The 17,675-nt window shown below is 43.8% G+C and overlaps 1 protein-coding gene across 2 annotated transcripts in view; it reads right to left on the bottom strand.

Annotated features, from left to right (window-relative positions):
• Positions 1-17,675, bottom strand: part of SEZ6L2 (seizure related 6 homolog like 2) — a 31,768-nt gene extending 14,093 nt beyond the window's left edge. The window contains exons 1-10 of one of the 2 annotated variants that reach the window (XM_042471631.1): positions 16,922-17,675; positions 12,417-12,644; positions 11,680-11,994; positions 11,427-11,560; positions 10,069-10,261; positions 6,609-6,794; positions 4,759-4,933; positions 3,474-3,637; positions 1,226-1,420; positions 251-389 (exon numbers count right to left, since the gene is read on the bottom strand). In XM_042471631.1, the coding sequence (XP_042327565.1) occupies positions 251-389; positions 1,226-1,420; positions 3,474-3,637; positions 4,759-4,933; positions 6,609-6,794; positions 10,069-10,261; positions 11,427-11,560; positions 11,680-11,994; positions 12,417-12,644; positions 16,922-16,994 (1,802 nt within the window). In that variant the 5' untranslated portion in view covers positions 16,995-17,675. Of the gene's footprint in view, positions 1-250; positions 390-1,225; positions 1,421-3,473; positions 3,638-4,758; positions 4,934-6,608; positions 6,795-10,068; positions 10,262-11,426; positions 11,561-11,679; positions 11,998-12,416; positions 12,645-16,921 lie in introns of both variants that reach the window. The other variant, XM_042471630.1, reaches the window with a different exon arrangement.

Here is a 17,675-nt window from a genome sequence, read left to right as displayed (position 1 = left end):
CTGGGTGGCTTTGTCAGCCATCACCTGAGTTACAATAGGTTTCCTGTTTATCAGAGGAGATTTCCCCCAAATGTATACAAGGACCTTACCAGGTTTAATGGGTGAGATGAATGACTTCAACAATCAATTTAATGATGGATGGTTGATTCAGAAGACCATGAGGACAAGACGGGATGCTGATGTCTGAGTCATGGGGATCCTCCCCAACAAAGGAGCTGTGGTTGATGGTGGTGATAGCCTGGGTACCTACATCTCAATGTCCAGCAGCACTCTCTTCTCCTCCTGCACTCGGATACCCCAGACGCAGTCCTGGCCTTTTCCATAGGACTGGGGCCAATCAGGGGAAAGTATGACGCCTGTAGACTCAGAGAGTTCCCCTCCACACAACGCTGGAGGAAAAGAGACATACTGTCAGAAGGACTACATATGGAACCCAACAATGCCTCTCCGCTACCAGCCTAAGCCAGCATTCAACCAGATGCCTCTATGCAAAGACATTTTTTTTGGAAAAAAATAATGGAAGAAGCACATTTGGGCAATCTCCCTGAATGTGTAACTCTAGGTGTTGTTGAGATGCAGGTTCTCTGATGTTGTCAGACTGATAGGAGTTGCATCTGACAACATCTGGATGGCCATTTAGTTTTCAACTTTGTGCTAGACCTCAGTGTTCTTAAGATTCTTGGCAGGGGACACATATGCCTCTCAATGATATTCCTGTTGCTATGGAGCCATCTTTCATAAATCCTGAAATAATCTGCTTTCTGCTTCTCTTCTTCCCCACTATTCCCACCTCTGACTCCATGGTCAAATCAGAAAGACATGACAGAATACAAAAATTATGAAAAATCTCACTCTAGGCTATTAGACCAAATAGCTCCCATGCTTGGCTTAATTTCTCTCTCTCTCTCTCTCTCTCTCTCTCTCTCTCTCACACACACACACACACACACACACACACACACCATCCATCAATTCATCCATCCATCCAATAGATATTTACTTGGAAACAGGTCTCATTCACTTTAATAGATCTTTATTAGAGATAGATCTACTTTGGATTAGAACTGAAAGTAACAGCCAGGTTCTTCTAGCTAGAAGATGTCTTCTGTTCCCCTAAACCAGGACAACAACTCTGTGCAGATCCTTAAAGCATGAACAAGCACAAAGAAAAGAAAGTTGCCACAAACTGCACAAGCAGAAGCTTGTTAAGGGCTAGGTTGATTACCTTTGCAGGTTGGCTCGCTTTCATTCCAGCGAGGATCTCTTGCATCTATGCATTCAATGGCAGAAGGTCCCTGTTCAAGCATATATCCAGCACTGCAGGCAAACTCAACTACAGTCCCCATATGATACAATGGATCTGTTGTGCTGAAATTACCATGTGCCAGGAATGGTTCATAACATCGGTCTTCATCAAAAGCTACCAGAAGGAGGAGCAAGAGAGTTAGAGAAGCTATTCCCCAATTGTAGCAACAACATTTGGTCCCTCTCGGTGCAGTATCACCACTGGCCAGAAGATGGGAGCAACAATACATCTATTGCTGACTAGATAGCTTCAGGCAAAGAACTTTCTGGCAGTTAGGTCAAATCAGTATGTGAGATTCAGCCACAGTATTGTCACTTCTTGGTTCTGTTGTCCATCCTAGTCTGATCACAATGTTGCAATGAGAGTAAAAATCACAACTGGAGGAATTTCCTTGTTTAGAAATTTGTTGGTTGGCTGGTTGGTTGCTTTCAACCTGCCAATACTGCACATCTCTTTACACCTCGAACTTCAACCCTCCTTTTCTGTCTCCAAGCGTCCACCATCCATTCATCAGTCTCCCTGGAACTCCCCTCCATCTCTACCTACAGAGTACAATCCCTCCTCATTTTAGCAAGTTCTTTGGGAAAAGGGAGAGAAGAAGGGGCAGACACAGATTCATGCATAGCCCCAGAGACAGATGAAAGAGCCCCCCTTCATCTTAACTGCTACCACTCTGGACTTAGAGGGAGAAAAGAGGTAGGTACAACTGTACCGTGCCTAGACCCAGAGGCAGATGAAACGACATCTCTCCATCTTAACTCCCACCACTCTGGACTCAGAGAAGGAGAAGGAGAAGCAGGCACAGTTCCACCATGCTTAGCCCCAGAGGCAGATGGAAGACCCTCCCTCCATCTTAACTGCTACCACCCTGGCCCCAGAGGAATAGAAGAAGAGGCAGGCACAGCTTCACAATGCCTAGACCCAGAGGCAGATGGAGCTTCACCCCGCCCCCAACCCTAACTGCCACCTTCCTGGTCTTAGAAAGAGAGAAATCTGTGCTATTCCAGAGACTAGAACACAGAACAATGGGTGCAAGCTACAGGAAAAGAGATTCCAACCCAACTTTAGGAGGAATTTCATGACAATAAGAGCTGGTCGATGGTGGAATGCACTCCCTTGGACCTCCTTCTTTGGAGGTCTTTAAGCACAGGCTGGATGGCTATCTGTAGGTGAGGCTTAGATTGTGAGTTCCAGCATGATAGGGGGTTGGACTGGATGGCCCTTGTGGTCTCTTCCAACTCTTATGATTCTAGGATTCTAAAAACCAGCAGTATCTGTTTGACTTGATCCCTTTCCCCACTGCCATTCACTTTTCCTTTTGTATCATGCCTTTTTAGATTGTAAAGCTAAAGACAGGGAACTGTCAAATTAGCAATCTGTAAGGCACAGAGCCTTTGTGGCTGAAGAGCAGGGTATAAATACTCTAAATAAATAAATTAATCGGAATCCTCTCTCTGATTAGTCTCTCATTCCCTGACTTCCCTTCTTTTCTGCTCTGCACCCTTTCTCTTCTGGGCTTTGTTCATTAATTTCCCCACCTCTCAGGACCACATCAACCATGCTACAAGTGACATTTTCATCCCATCCAAACTGACAACTCCCTTCAATGTTCTATGCTGCCATACTAACAGTTCAACGTTCTATGCTGCCTTACTAGCCTAGCATAGTGTAAAAGGTTCCATTACTACAATATCGCCAATAATCTATTCAACCTAAAGCAGTTAAAGAAAACTGTCTTCACCCAAGTAGCCTACAGAATCCTCGTATGATCAGCAGATTAAACCCTTCTCCACAATTTTAACCTATTTCTATGATTACCAGATTTAGAATAGTCCTTGTATTTTAGGATTAAATGAGTTCACTAAATACTATATTTAGTTCACCAACTACCGTATTTTAGATTTGACCAAACATTCAAGACAGTGGTTTTTAAAGTGTTAAATAAGCACCCACAAACACTACTAGACATTATGAAACCTGCTGGATTCAATGGGTTTTCCTAGTTGCACAAAACAGAAATAGCAGTTCAAGGGGAAGGGGAGGGTTTGGAAAGGTTACTGACCTCTGGGAGCTGCAGTCCCCAAAAATTAACTTTTCCAAGCTTTGGGTGGGGGTAGCACTATAATTGCATGCCTGCCTGCCTATTTCTGTTGCTTTATGTTCTTACCTTCATAGCGCAGGCTAAGGATGAGAGGCGTGGCAGGGCCCTCGCTGGTCAGCTCCACAATGAGAGACTGGGCATCACTCAGCAACCCACGTTCTGGGACATCGTCCATGTCAGAGTCATAGATGATAGGGGAAAATGTGCTGCTCCCACTGCGGATCATTAGTCTGAGGGGCACAATAGACCAGGGTGACTTAGCTTGCTCACTCTCCTGACACCCACCATCCCTTGCCTCTTTACTTAACCAATTAGTAACTCCAATTTCATTTTAGAGGGCTGCTCTACACCTCTGCCTCCTGCTTTTTTCTTTCAGTGCTCAGCAGACCAACTACTTCTATGAAGACTCTTTCCTTCCATACTTTCCACTGTCTCACTTGCGTGTGTGTATGTGCATGTGCACACCTTCAAGTTGCTTGTCGACTTATGGCAGCCACATTAATTTCATGAGATTTTCTAAGGCAAGGAATAGTCAGAGGTGCTTTGCCATTGCCTTCTTCTAAAATATAGCCTTCAACATTTGGCATTCCCCAGGAGTATTTCTAGGGGCTGCAGGGGGGAGCAGCTCACCTTACAGGGGGCTGCCTGCCTTCCTGTGTGGAGTGTACTGCTGCACCTCTCTGTGGGTAAACTGGGGCTCCCAGAAACTGAAAGTCCTAGGAAGGACCCAGTCATCCACCCAGAGCCAAAGATGATGCTGTTGGCACACCATGGCATTCTTTTGGAAGCTTCTTCCATTGCCAAATAGCAACTGAATCCCTTCAGGACCTATGAATAAGGCAGGTAGACCAGAACAATCCATGAAATGGACAGGCCCTTCAGGTGTCTTGGTCTACCAGCCTTTGGCAGCAAGTAGACTGGAGCCTTCTTCTTCCATAGTGGCTCAATCTATTTCTGAGGTATTATTGGTTTGGCAGTTCTGACCCTGGGATGACAGCCTGAGTTACCACATTGGGGTGACACCAATCTTGGTGACACCACTGGTATTCTCTGATGGTCTCCCATCCAAGTACTAACCAGGATTGACCATGCTTAGCTTCCAAGATCAGACAGTATCTAATGCCTTCAGTCTCACTTGCCTCCTCCTGAATTCTACTTCATCATTTTTCCTCACCATATTAATCTCATGCCTCCCCTCAATACCTTTCTCATCTTTTTCTCCCTCTGGTTCATTCCACACCTCCAACCATAATAATTATTTCCTCCTTATCCCCTGTCTTCTTCCACTTCACTGATGCCTCAGCACTTTTATCTCTTTCCCTCCCCTTTAGTATCCCTGTTCCATCCTCACTTATCATTATCTTCATCCAGAGCCACTCTCTCAAAATGCAGGTGCAAGCGCTGGCCTTCAGGTGCCTCCACCAACCATCGGCACGTCAGGTTCCGACCACCACGAGGCCCACCAGGTGCTTCAGGAGCCACAATGCGCCCACGAGTGGCATTATGAACTGTTCCTCCACAGGAAGCTAGTGAAGACAAAGGCCAATTGTTACCATTATTCAGTGTTTCAAAAACAGTATCTCCCCCATCACCCCAACCTGATCCTTCATCCTCACAACCTTGTGATAAACACTGCATATACTTTACAGAGAAGAGACCAAAGTTTGTCTGGCCAGGCAAACATTCGTGATTTCTCAGGCTCCCACTCAACAAAGAGGTTTTCACTTAAGGATGTGGGGGAATCTTAGGTAAGCTTACTTGTCCTGGGTAATCATCTGAAAATGGAGTGATCCTGAGTGTGATGAATAGTGGTTCTGATCCCTTATTAATCTACAGTTCCACCTTACTAGCAAGTCCAACTTGTCTAGCTCTTTTTCAAGTAGGGACCAATCTGATGCCCTTGGGAAACTCACAAGTGGCACATCTTAAAGACAATAGCCCAGTGTTTGCCTGGTGCAAAAGCTATAATCCTTCTGAACATGGAACAGCTATTCTTATGGCTCAATAGCCATTGAAAAACACATCCTCCATGTATGTATCTGTCTTTTCTATTCATGGTCATGAAGCCATTACAAGACCCAAAGACACATTCTCAGGAACAGAATTTCCATAGTGGATCAGACAAAAACAAAAAGGGTACTAGCACAATTTAGCTTAATACCAGCATGCTTTATACCATCATATTTTAGTTTACTTTTTATTGCTGGCAATTAAACCTTGGAAGAGACACTTCAGTCTCTTAGAAAGGCCTGAAACCATACAAAGTTTGAGATACAACCCTAAAGATGAGTTGTAGCCATCAGCAAAAGCCCAGTGGGCCAGACTGTGTGCCCACTCACCCTGGATAATTATTCCACTTTTGTTCCACTTTAACCTTCCCTCCTATCAAATCCTGGGGTACTAGCATAGTTTAGTGAATAGTGAAGCTTTAAAACTCTCTGGCTGATAATGTTAAATGCCCTTCCCTAACATGGCAATCCCAGGATTGCATAGGAAATAACCATGGCAGTTATACTGGAATAATAATGCTATGATTGTGCAGTGAAAAAGGGCCCTGAGACTTCAAGAGGACCAGATTCAGCCCCAGTACTGAGGTTCTCCACTGCTGGTGAAAAGAAATACTTCCTTCAGGTTTCATCAGAACATACTGACACTGAATGAAAGCAAACTCGTCTCTTGAGAAAGGATAATTGTTTTTATTTACCATTCCTCTGTATCAGTTCCTTGCCCTTGTGACTTTGCTGTATTAAAACTGTCATGAAACTTGTCCTCTAGAGTTCCCTCTTGGTCAAAGACCTCCATTCACAGATCTATACCTAGCACTGGCAATTGTACTAGGGAAAGGGGCCAATGTTTGCTCTCACATTCTTCTGACAAATCCCAGGGATGCTTGAACAAGATGTGATATCACACCACTATCAATTTTCCCCCACTGGGAGGCTTTGGGGTGCAAGTAGAGCATCAGAGGGTGGATTTACTCAAACCACTACAATTTTTGTCCTGGTTTGGGTGGTTTGAGGTGAATTTTGGGGCTGACTTTTTTTTGAATGGGGTGCATTGGAGAGATCTGTGGTTCACTTTAGGGGCCAAAACCTAGGAACACAATGCAACCCATGTACCATATTTTCCCCACTCCTGGCCTATACTCTTGTGGCCTTTTGCCAAGACTAGATTGTCCTATCACTTTGCCCCTTCACTCACCCACACATGCAGGGCTGGTACCACTCCAGCGAGGGCGGCTGACATTGAGGCAGATGAGCGTCTCTTCACCTCGCAGGTGGAAGCCTGACTCACACTTAAAAGTGGCAGAACCACCAGGATGGAGGTCAGTAACCATAACATCCCCATTCTCAGGTCGGCTGGGGAAGCCACAACTGAGAAGAAAAGCTAGATTTGGGAGAAAAGATAAAGTTGGTTAAACAAAAGGGGGACAGCTCCTTCCACATCAATGAAAGAAGCCAAAAAATTATAAGAACTGAGGAGAGCAGGCAAAATTTCAATCACTGACTGGTTGGTTGGTTGGTTGAATGCCTTTAACAAATACATCAATAAAATTATGTAACATTTTTCTAAACTGACATCCAGTTGACCTTCCATATCCATGGATTCTTTATCCACAGATTCAACCATCCACGACTTTAAAATATTCCAAAAAGATATAAATTCCAAAAAGCAAGCCTTGATTTTGTTGTTTTATATAAGGGACACCATTTCATTATGCCATTGTGTTTAATGGCACTTGAGCATCTATGGATTTTGGTATCCACAGGGGTCCTGGATCCAAACCCAGTGCATATCAAGGGCCTACTGCATTTCTCTTTTTGTTACAGCTTTCTTATTCTGAAGTTGCTATCCTTGAATAAGTCAAATTTGAGATCAGTTGGGGAAGGGCACAATATTTGTATTAGAAAATGGTAAACATTTAAAAAAATACCTTTATCTAATTATATTCCTTCCTTTTAGTCCTTTAATAGTTTTTTGCCAAGACATTTTTGGGCTTATTTCCAAAATCATGATAACTAGAAACAGCTTTAAAAAAATAATGCTGTGATCCCCATGTTTTGCATAAGCTTCCAGTAATTCTACAGCAGTATGTTGTATGTGTGGCTGAGGAGTAATTCTAATTTGCTAGCTACTATAGTACAGGTTAAATATCCCTTATCTGAAGTGCAAATCTTGGAGATGGGACCAAGTCTATATATAAAATTCATTTATGTTTCATAGACACCTTATACACATTGCCTGATGGTAATTTTATACACAATATTTTTGATAATGTTGTGAATGAAACAAAGTTGGTGTACACTGAAACATCAGAAAACAAAGGTGTCACTGTCTCAGCCACCCAGGTGGGATTTTGGAGTATTTCAAATTTTGGAATTCCAGAGAAGGGATACTTAACAAGTACTTACTTTCAGAAACAAATGTTATCTAGAAGCAACCCCAAATTCCTTAAATATGATAGAAATGCTCAGGTCAAAACAACTAACATAACATAACATAAAGCAACAAAACAGTGGGAAAAGCCTACAGCTCCATCTGTTGGAGAAGACCAAACAATGACAGAGAACCAATAGCCTTATGTATACATCCAAACCACTACATCAAATTTTATGCACCAGCAGGCCAGCCATTATGTGATGTAAATGAAAAAGATGTCCACCATGTTATGAACCCCTGTAGTGCAAAACTTGGAGAAGGATCTCTGGGACTTGGCCTGGGCCACAACACAGAGCTGGCCTGTTATTTGTAGTGTCTCTATAGCTGCTTGAAGTGATGTCCCTCATCCCTTAGGTGACCACTTTTTCTCCTCACCAGACACTGTACTCCCTGCTAAAAGTCAGACATTGTGCACCACTGGCTGAGATTAAAGAAATGGGACATACCGTATCTATAATTGCAATAGAATAAATGTTTAGGCAAATACATCTATCCCAGTTGTTGTATGTCTTCAAGTTGTTTCCACCTTATGGAGACCCTAAGGGAAACCTATCACATGGTTTTCTTGGCAAGGTTTGCTCAGAGGAGGCTTGCTGTTGCCTTACTCGGTGGCTGAGAGTGTGTGAAGTCACCCAGGTAGTTTCCACAGCTGAGTGGGGATTTGAACCCTAAAGTCCAACACTTATATCCCACTGGCTCTCTAAGTCTATCTCAATTACACATAAATCCTCTTTGCTGACAATTATTGTAATATGTGACATGACATGTCATAATGTCGGGGCTGCCCCTACCATTAAGCAGAATGATGTGGCCATTGAGAAGAGAAATGATGATAGGTAAGCCTGGTTAGAGAGCTAGCTAAGCATAGCTCTGGGAATGTTGTGAAAGGGGGCCTATGTGGAAGAAAGGATTCAAAACCAAGTCTTGTCTCTAACAGGGCAGATAGGGGAAAGACTGCAGAGAGAGATATGGGAAAGATGGCCTAGGGAAAGGATTACAGAGAGATAGAGATAAGACAGCATGGTGAAGAAAAGAATAGGGTTTCGGGGAGCTGTAAGTGATTAAATAGCTCAGGGTTAATATGTTATCTAAATGTTTCCTAATAAACTTCTATTTTCTTTTTTCCCCACAACTGTGGCTGGCTGTTCCTATTACTAAGTTTTGATAGTCTGGTCACACTTTACTACAGTGAACCTGCAGCCTCCCCTTTTAGTACCAGATCGGGGGTGTGACAACTGCATGCCATGGCCCCGATCTCACCTTTCCGCAGCACAAAAAGGAGCCACAAAAGTGGTTCCTTTCTGCACTGCAGAAAGGGCACCATAGTCACCAGATTGCAGAAATCATACAACACCCCTGTTGAATCAGCTTCATTGGCTGCCAGTTTGTTTCCACGCACAATTCAAGGTGCTGGTTATTACCATACCTATAAAGCCCTACATGGCTCAGGTCCACACTATTTGGCAGACCGTTTCTCCTGGTATGAACCGGCGCTCTGAGATCCTCTGGAGAAGCCCTTCTCTCCATCCCAACATTATCACAAACATGGTTGCTAGGGACACGAGAGAGGGCCTTCTTGGTGGCTGTCCCTAGACTCTGGATCTCCCTCCCCAGGGAACAGATCAGAACAGCTCCCTCCTTGATGGCCTTCCGCCGGCAGGTGAAAACCTACCTGTTCACACAGGCATTTAAGGAATTGCTATAAGGACAGGCTAGGATGCTGGACCATTTTAAAAATTTGTTACAGGTTTCCCCCCCCTTATTTATAGTTTTATCTTATTAAAATATGTTTTATTCTTTTAATAACTATCTGTTTTAATATTGTAATAATGTAATTCCTTATTATTATTATTATTATTATTATTATTAATTGTACTGTTTTTAATGCTGTGAAGCCGCTCTGAGTCCCAGTCCTGGGAAAACAGCAGGATACAAATAAATATAATAAATAAATAAATAGATGCAGCACCAGAGGAGCGCCATGATGCTGCCTGCCGTGTGGTGCAGCGCACAGTGTCACGTCGGCCTAGGTGTGAAGTCAGTGCATGTGTCTTATGGATGCCATGCCCCGACTCCGCCCCCAGGCTGGCCTTAATGGCCGGTCTGTACAGCCTCTCTGTCTTTTTTTAAAACTACCTTCAAGCATTAAAGAACTAGCAACCACTGCTAAAGAAACCTGATCCCTTATATTCATGGATTATGGGATATGTCAATTCCTTACCTTGGTAGTGGAATTTGAAGATTCCAGGGGTGGTGGTGTGGTAGCTCTGAAAGTGAATCAACACCTGGTTGGTCGGACTGCGGATCACTTGCCCCTCAACCATCAATGACTCGTTGGCCAAGACAACAGGCTTCTCACCCCCTAGACCTTCCACTGTCAGTGAATCCTCTTTGGATAGATTCAAACTCTGCACCTAATAGTGAAAGATGAACAGAGTCAGTTGGGAGGGGAAAAAGAAAAGGATGAAAAAATGAAAAGAAATTGGATTTATCCCCTAAGGACCCAAAGTGTTCTTGCTATTGTCTGCCTTCAAGTTGTTTCTGACTTATGGTGACCCCAAGGTGAAACTTTCAAAGTTTTTTTGCCAATATTTGTTTAGAGGGGGGTTGCCTTTGTCTTCCTCTGAGGCTGAGATCATGTAACTTGCCCAAGGTTACCCGGTGAGTTTTCATGGACAAGCAGGGATTCAGATTCTTGTCTCTCAGAGTCTTTGTCCAACACTCAAACCACAAAACCACTGTGGCTCCCCAAAATAAGAAAAAAAATATTCAATTTAGCTCAAGAACAATTATTCAAACCACCCAGAAACCATCGTGCTATCTCAACCATTAATAAGAATCTAAGAATCAGAAGTTAAGAGTAAATTTTTCAGTTAGATCTGAAAGCAAAGATTTGCTGGGGAACAGACAGTCTTGGAAAAATCAGAATACAAACAAAATCAAAGGGCAGTAGTGAGAATATGACATGTCAGCATTTCTTCGAAAGGAGCAGCATATTTCACTCACAATCAGGCTCCTTATGTCAAGAGAATGTACTCAGTCCACAGTTTTAACAATTCCAGAATCAAGAAGCAGTCAGAAGCAAACAATGTGGGTTATAATTTTGGGTTTATCTATACTACATCAGTTACATGCCATTCCAACTGCCTTAGCTTTACAAAATCCTGGGATATGTAGCTTAGTGACATACTAAGAATCCACTGCCAGAGACTTCTCTAAGTCCTGGGAATTACAGAACTTGAATACTCTATCCAAGACGTATCTTATCCAAATTGCAAAACCAGGATTCTGGAGGACAGAGCCACAGAAATTAAAGTGATATGAATTGATATAGTGCAGATAAAGCACAAATTGAAACTCGCCTTGTTTGCTGCTTACTGCTTCTTGGTATGCAGGGCCAAAAAAATCAAACAATAATTTATTGAGAAGACATAAACTAAGAGTAACAGGAAAGAGTTGGCCAATATGCTATCTGCTCTTCTTGTTTTATCTTAAATCTTTTCAGGTTTTTAAAAACCACATGAGAAATGGCCAGTTCCAGACAAGACAGTTCTATCTTCACCAGATCATGGAGCTCACCTGTACTTCTATCCCATAGCCCATGTAAACAGAGATAGTGTAGGTGCAGTCCAGGCCTCCATAAAAAGTGGCACCAGCATAATCTGGGGATTCAACGTAGCCTTCCACATCAGTGATGTTGTTGTTGCAAAACACTTGAGGAGGAGACACAAGACAGTGAACATTCAATTCACTTTTTCCTATATCACACAGCACTTTCTTAAGCAGATCACATGTGCCAATTCTGGAAACTTCTCACATGCCACATACTTACCAGGTGTGTGCACTGTAGTGATGGTTGTTGTTGTGATCAGTGTGGTTGTGGTCTCCTCATCACCTTCAGGGATGAAAGCGGTGGTGGTGGCAGAGATGTGTTGGCTGGCTGATCCTACCTCATCCGGTGGAGGGGGAAGACGGGGAGGAGCGGCCGCTGTTGATGCAGGGGGGGTTGTGAGGAGGAAACCCGTGGGGGGAGCCGCAGTGGTCAAGGGAGAAGGACCGGTGGCTATAGCTTCAGAGGTCTCAGGGACCATCCCACCATCCAGCTGCTGGATGGGAGGATGGAAAGGGGGCAGAGTGGAAGGGCTACCTTCTAGGACAGTCAGGTGATGGGAGGGAGAAGAAATAAAAACAAAAGGGGGAAAGGAATCAGAAAATTAAGGAGGAAAGCTCTGGTACACTTGTTACAACCTGCCCCAACCCACTAAAATGGCTCTTTCCAAAATGTCTTCCCTATGGGCTTTCTTCTGGCAGAAAATCCATGCATAGCTATTGTAAATATTCATTACCAGTGTGTACAATATTGCAATTATGTTTGTAGATTCACAATCAAGGTACTGCCTTGTAGCAGTCCCCCACCAAGAGATCCCTGTCCACAAATGTTGCTCCACGGCATCAGCTTTTTCCATAGAATTGCCACCATGTCCTTGCTCCCCCACACACTCTCAAATTCCATCCCACTCATTTTCTCCCCCCCCCCCCCCCCACAGATTTTCTCTTCTTTTTTCTCACCAGGGATGGGGTCTTCCAACAACTCGCTCCCCAGAAACTCCTTCCTCAGCAATGCTCCCTGCAGCAATTCAGGGAGGCCTTCAGGATTGGGGGGCAAGGATCCCCTCACTTCAGCTGAGGGCCCCACTTCCTCCTCCTTTGGGTCCCCCACAGCCTCTGGCGACAGGGCCTCCAGCGGCAGGGAAGGGGTGGCAGGGGCCACGTCATCATTTTCCCAAAGAGGCAGACCTGGAAGAAACAAAAGAGTCAAACAAGGCCTATAAACATCCTAAGGGCACCAGATCCTATTTGATCTCAGAAAACAGGGTTAGACCTGGTTAGTACTTGGATGAGAGACCACCAACAGATATTATCAAGGTGCTGTAGGTCTGTGGAAGGAACAGGCAAAACCACCTCTGAGTATCCCTTGCCTATGAAAACCCTATGAAATTCATGGGAGTCACCCTAAGTCAACAGGAATCTTGAAGGCACGTACGCACTTCCCGACTCCGCCATGAAACCCACTGAGTGACCTTGGGCACGTCACATGCTCTCAGCCTCAAGGGAAGGCAATGGCAAACAAATCTTGCCAAGAAAACCCATGATAGTTCACCTTAGGGTTGCCATAAGTCAGAAGCAACAAGGCACACATTAACAACAAACACACACATCATTCGCTCAGACTGAATAATAATATAGTCCATAGGGTTGCTAGAGGGAAAACGTTAATAGGTATGTATCAGTGGGAATTTCAGCAGGTGATGATGGGTACACAGCCAGGTAACAAGCAACACCTGCTGAAATTCCCCTAATACACAACTATTAATGGTACAGCAAGCCTCTCCAATTTTCACTCTGGCAACTCTAGCCATGTAAAAATTCAAGAAGGAAAGTAATAATACAGTACACACCCAGAACCCAGACACTGCAATTCTTTGTTCATGTTCTCCCTCCTTAGGTTCCACTCCCACAGCACAGATCCAAATAAACTTTATAGGGTCTGGACTGTGGGACTTGGTCTGGCCACCCCAGTGGGCCCCCTTTTACCTACTGACATGAAACATGGACAGCCTTTAGTTAAAGAAGAAGAACAGCCAACCTTGGGTTTGGCCTGGACAAGTACATGACTGGGCAATGTTGTGGTAGTAGGCTTCATAATTTCACCAAGAGGAATAAGCAACAGAAAACCTTGTAGTCATGCCACAAGGCCTGGCAATTCACCTCGGTTTAAATGATATCTCAGACAGAGACAGAAGGCCTCAATGACAACTTTGAGTGCCTTTCTCCCTGTGGCAAAGTCCTTCCAGTTTAGGCAAACATTTGCTTCTTGAGTTTTATGTAATGTTCTATTTATATAATCTACCTGTATTTATTATATTTTGTTATCTTATTGCATTTTACTGCTTTCAACAGTTGTTAAATGCCCTGAGTAAGGTGTAAACACTAGAATGCAGGGTATACATTTATTTATGTGTGTCCTTGGCAAGTCACACACTCTCAGCTTCAAAGGATGGCAATGGAAGGCCCCCTCTGATGAAACTCGCCAAGAAAAGTCCATGATAGGTTCGTCTTAGGGTCGCCATAAGTCAGAAACAATTTGGAAGGCACACAACAACAACAAAATTGAAATAAATAGATAGGCACTAGATAGATAGGCATTATTAGTAGTCTACTTCAAGTCTATGGTGATACAAGCATGGCCACTTCCTACAACTGGTATCAAAGACTATCTTTTGAGGACAGGCCCTGCTATTAAGCATGATGAAGTAATGGGTGCAAATGTGTGGGTAGGGCAAGATGATGCCATCTTGCCCTACCCACACATTTGCACCCATTTGCACCTTCACTTCAGGCAGTAAAATGTTTGGAGCCAGCTCTGATCAGTCAGAACATAAAACACACGTACTGTATATAACATTGGCCTCTTCATTAAGAATTTATGTTCTACCATTCCTGTTTATGTTTGGCTAACTTTTGGTTCTCTCAAATGTGGGTGGGATGAAAATGCTCGCTATATTACCTTCTATCTAAAATGACACCCCCCCTTGCTGCAGTTTGTTTAGTCATTTGGCATATTTTCTCATAATCCTACATTGGAGAAGTAACCTGGGCATTCTCGGGAAAAGAGGTCCAGATCAACTCAATAAATGCCATTACAAGAAGGTGGAGATACCCCCTTTTTCCTTATCTACTCTGGCCTGAAGAATTAACTGGATGATTAAATCCTCAGAACAAGAGGCATCTCATTAGAAGTGAGATGAACCTGGGAACCAAAGAGGTGATTAGAACATGCTAAGAGGATGAAGTAACTGGTCTAGATTAAGCTGCCTTGTTGGCAAATGGATCCCTCCAGTGCAACAAGAGCCAGCTTGTTTGTAGTTACGTGATCTCAGGGATTGAAAGGGTGGCTAAAAGGTACGCCAAGGGAAGCAGCAAACATATGTTTTAAGTGATCTTGTGAATGCCTCCTTCCCTCCTCCCCCTGTTTTACTGCAGAAGGCTGCGTCATTTAGCTCCATATTTTACACATTAAACTTGGCCTTGGTGCTGGGAAAATGGAGGGGGGATGAGTTGGCTGGGAGGGAAAAATAACTGTGGCTAGGATGCTGACTGATGGGTGCTGGCAGGCTCCAAGAGATTGCTGAGGATTGGGATTGTGAGGGCTGGGAGTAAGGGAAAGATGCCTGCTGCAGACAATGGACCGAAGAGCCTGGAAGGATGAGCCCCCGTACATCACTCTCGCTGCCTTTTTGTGACAAGTTCGGCAGTGACAGCCGTGGCCGCCGCAGGCAACTGCCAGCGTGTGAGATCCTGGCAGCTGCTGGCGAGCCATTAATTGCTCTGAACTCGCTCCATTAAGAAGGCCAGCTGCCTGGCAGGCCTTGTGGGCCCTGCCGTTGGTTGCCCCATTGTCAAGCGGCAGCCACCTTATGGAAAGGGGAAGGCTAGTCTTGCCCATCTTGTTTACCGAGGTCTTCCTCCCCTCCAAAACCACTCAACCAAATGCCTGTCAAAAATCAGAATCAGCTGCCTTTAAGGTGCAAGACAGCCATTGCTAAACAGCACAAGAGAATCCTTGCTGGAAGACATCACTATGGTGTCTGAGTACAAACCTTCCCACTAAGTGTACCTGTGTATGTGTGCTTGTGACCCCCACCCCAATCATTGGTGAGTTATGCTTATAACTTGACAGCAGCCCTCAGCCTCCATTAAATCCTAGGCCTAGTCCATCACCATTTGCTCTCCACAGAATCTCTGTCTTCCCATATCTACCTTCCTTGCAGCCATGATCCCTCTCATACCCTTGGACATGCAGCTCCCTGCTCCTCTGGCCCAGTTGAGCAGCCCAAGTATGTCCAGCAACACTTAAGTTCTCCTTCTTTGCTGCATTTGCAATGCCGCATGAGTACTCAAGCCCTCTTTGCAAATGAATTACCCAAACAAATCCCACTCCTTTTACATTGTTCCCCAAATCTCTTGCATCCTTTACAACATTGTATAGTATACCCTGCAAAAGTGTACAACAGCCACGATCATTCCTATACAGTATTTGGGGATGCCTTTGCTCACCTTCCAAAGATACCTTTAAAAAAAAATGAAAAGATACTTGTGTGCTTATTTTGTTACTGTATCTTGTTCAAAACTGTGACTCCTTTTGACCATGGGTGAATTCTCAATCTGTCTTCCTTTCCAGTGTTGAATAAAAGACCACCCAGTTTCCTATTTCCTTTTCCTATCTCTCATCAATATAGCCATTCACTTCTCTTTGGTCCCTATTTCTTTGACCTCCACTTTGCAAAATTCAGCTCAACTCCCAAATGCCAAATCTTTAGTCATATTAGTAGCCTTTTGTCCAGCGAGGGTCAAAGCCCAAATACCTGCTTCACTTGCAGCATTCTGTGACCAGCTTGACATCCTCTCTCTTTATTAATAATTATTCCCCTGAAATCCATGGTCCTTGTTTCAATATTGCTTGGGGACATATTAAAAATAAAAATGGTAACCCCCAGACCTCTTTATACACAAATTTTCCTCTCCATCTCCCCAAAGTTATTGTCTTGCTATTGAGGCAGCAAGAGATCTCCATTCTCTCCACTATAAACCCCAAAGAGCAGCACCCCAGTATTTTTCTCTCGCTGAGACACAGAAATCTTCCAGTCCTGTGCACCAATTTTCCATTCCTTCATCTCATCTGCAGCCAGTTCTAACCCTGATACCCTTCTTTTACCCTCCCTCCTATCACAATGTCATTTCCATAAATGTTTTAATACTGTATGTCCCCATACAGTAAAGAAAAACATTTTAGTCCCCCCCCCCCAAAAAAAAGGTGCATTTAGAAATACTGTTCAAATGCCTGCAACTCTGGGCATTCACAAACATGCCCACCTGCCATCTGCACCCGGGTGGTGCTGCTGGTGGTTATATGTTCTAAATCCCATTTTCTTCAGTAACAAATACTGTCAAAATTGAAGCATACCCATTCCAGTTTTGACAACCCCCCCCCCCCTCCTCTCCCTATCTCTTACCTTGTAGAAGAGGCAAGGAGCAAAGCAACTGAAGAAACAGCATTTTGGATGCTGCTTTTTCCGAATAGCCCATTTTGGATTTCTTCAGACCTGCAGAATACCTAGTCTAGCTATTTCCTTCTCCTACCAGGCAAGGGAGCCGTGGAGCCAGGAGCCTGCTTAGCAAATGAAAATGCAGTAGATTCCCTTGCAATGGCTATTCCTGTTATTATTTTATATATTTATATATATATATAAAGCAAGCCAAGCTTTATATATTGGTAATAAGCAGTTTTCTACCTATCCACTCTGTTTCTGTACACTAGATACTGTCTCTGTGTGTGTATGTTTGAAAACCTACAGTGTGTGATTCTCTCTCTCTCTCTCTCTTTTTCTTCTTCTTTAAAGATAAATGCTAAAGGTATCCTCCTTAAATAAAATTCTTTAAGATGGTCAGCAGGGCATCTTCAGTTCCAGGCCCCTTTTAACAAAAGACCCCTCTCTCTCTCTTTCCTGTCTTGTCTCTCTCTTATGATTTTGGCAAGAGAATACAGCAGCAGCCACCTAAGCTCACTTTGACAGAGAAAAGGAGAGATGGATTTCTTTGCATATGAAAAGGCACTGGCTCCCCTGGTTTCTTGGCAAGATGAAGGGACTGGACAGTTCTGCCCTTCCACAACCCAAACCGCTTCAGCTAAACCTATGAGCAAGCTACCTACATCATATGCCTCCTTGAAAGTAACACATACATTTCTTATGTTACAAGGACTTGACA

Source organism: Sceloporus undulatus, chromosome 6, assembly GCF_019175285.1.
Source record: "Sceloporus undulatus isolate JIND9_A2432 ecotype Alabama chromosome 6, SceUnd_v1.1, whole genome shotgun sequence".
NCBI classification, from domain to species: Eukaryota; Metazoa; Chordata; class Lepidosauria; order Squamata; family Phrynosomatidae; genus Sceloporus; species Sceloporus undulatus.
Note: the sequence above shows the minus strand (reverse complement) of the source record. Positions and strands in the feature narration are given on the sequence as shown.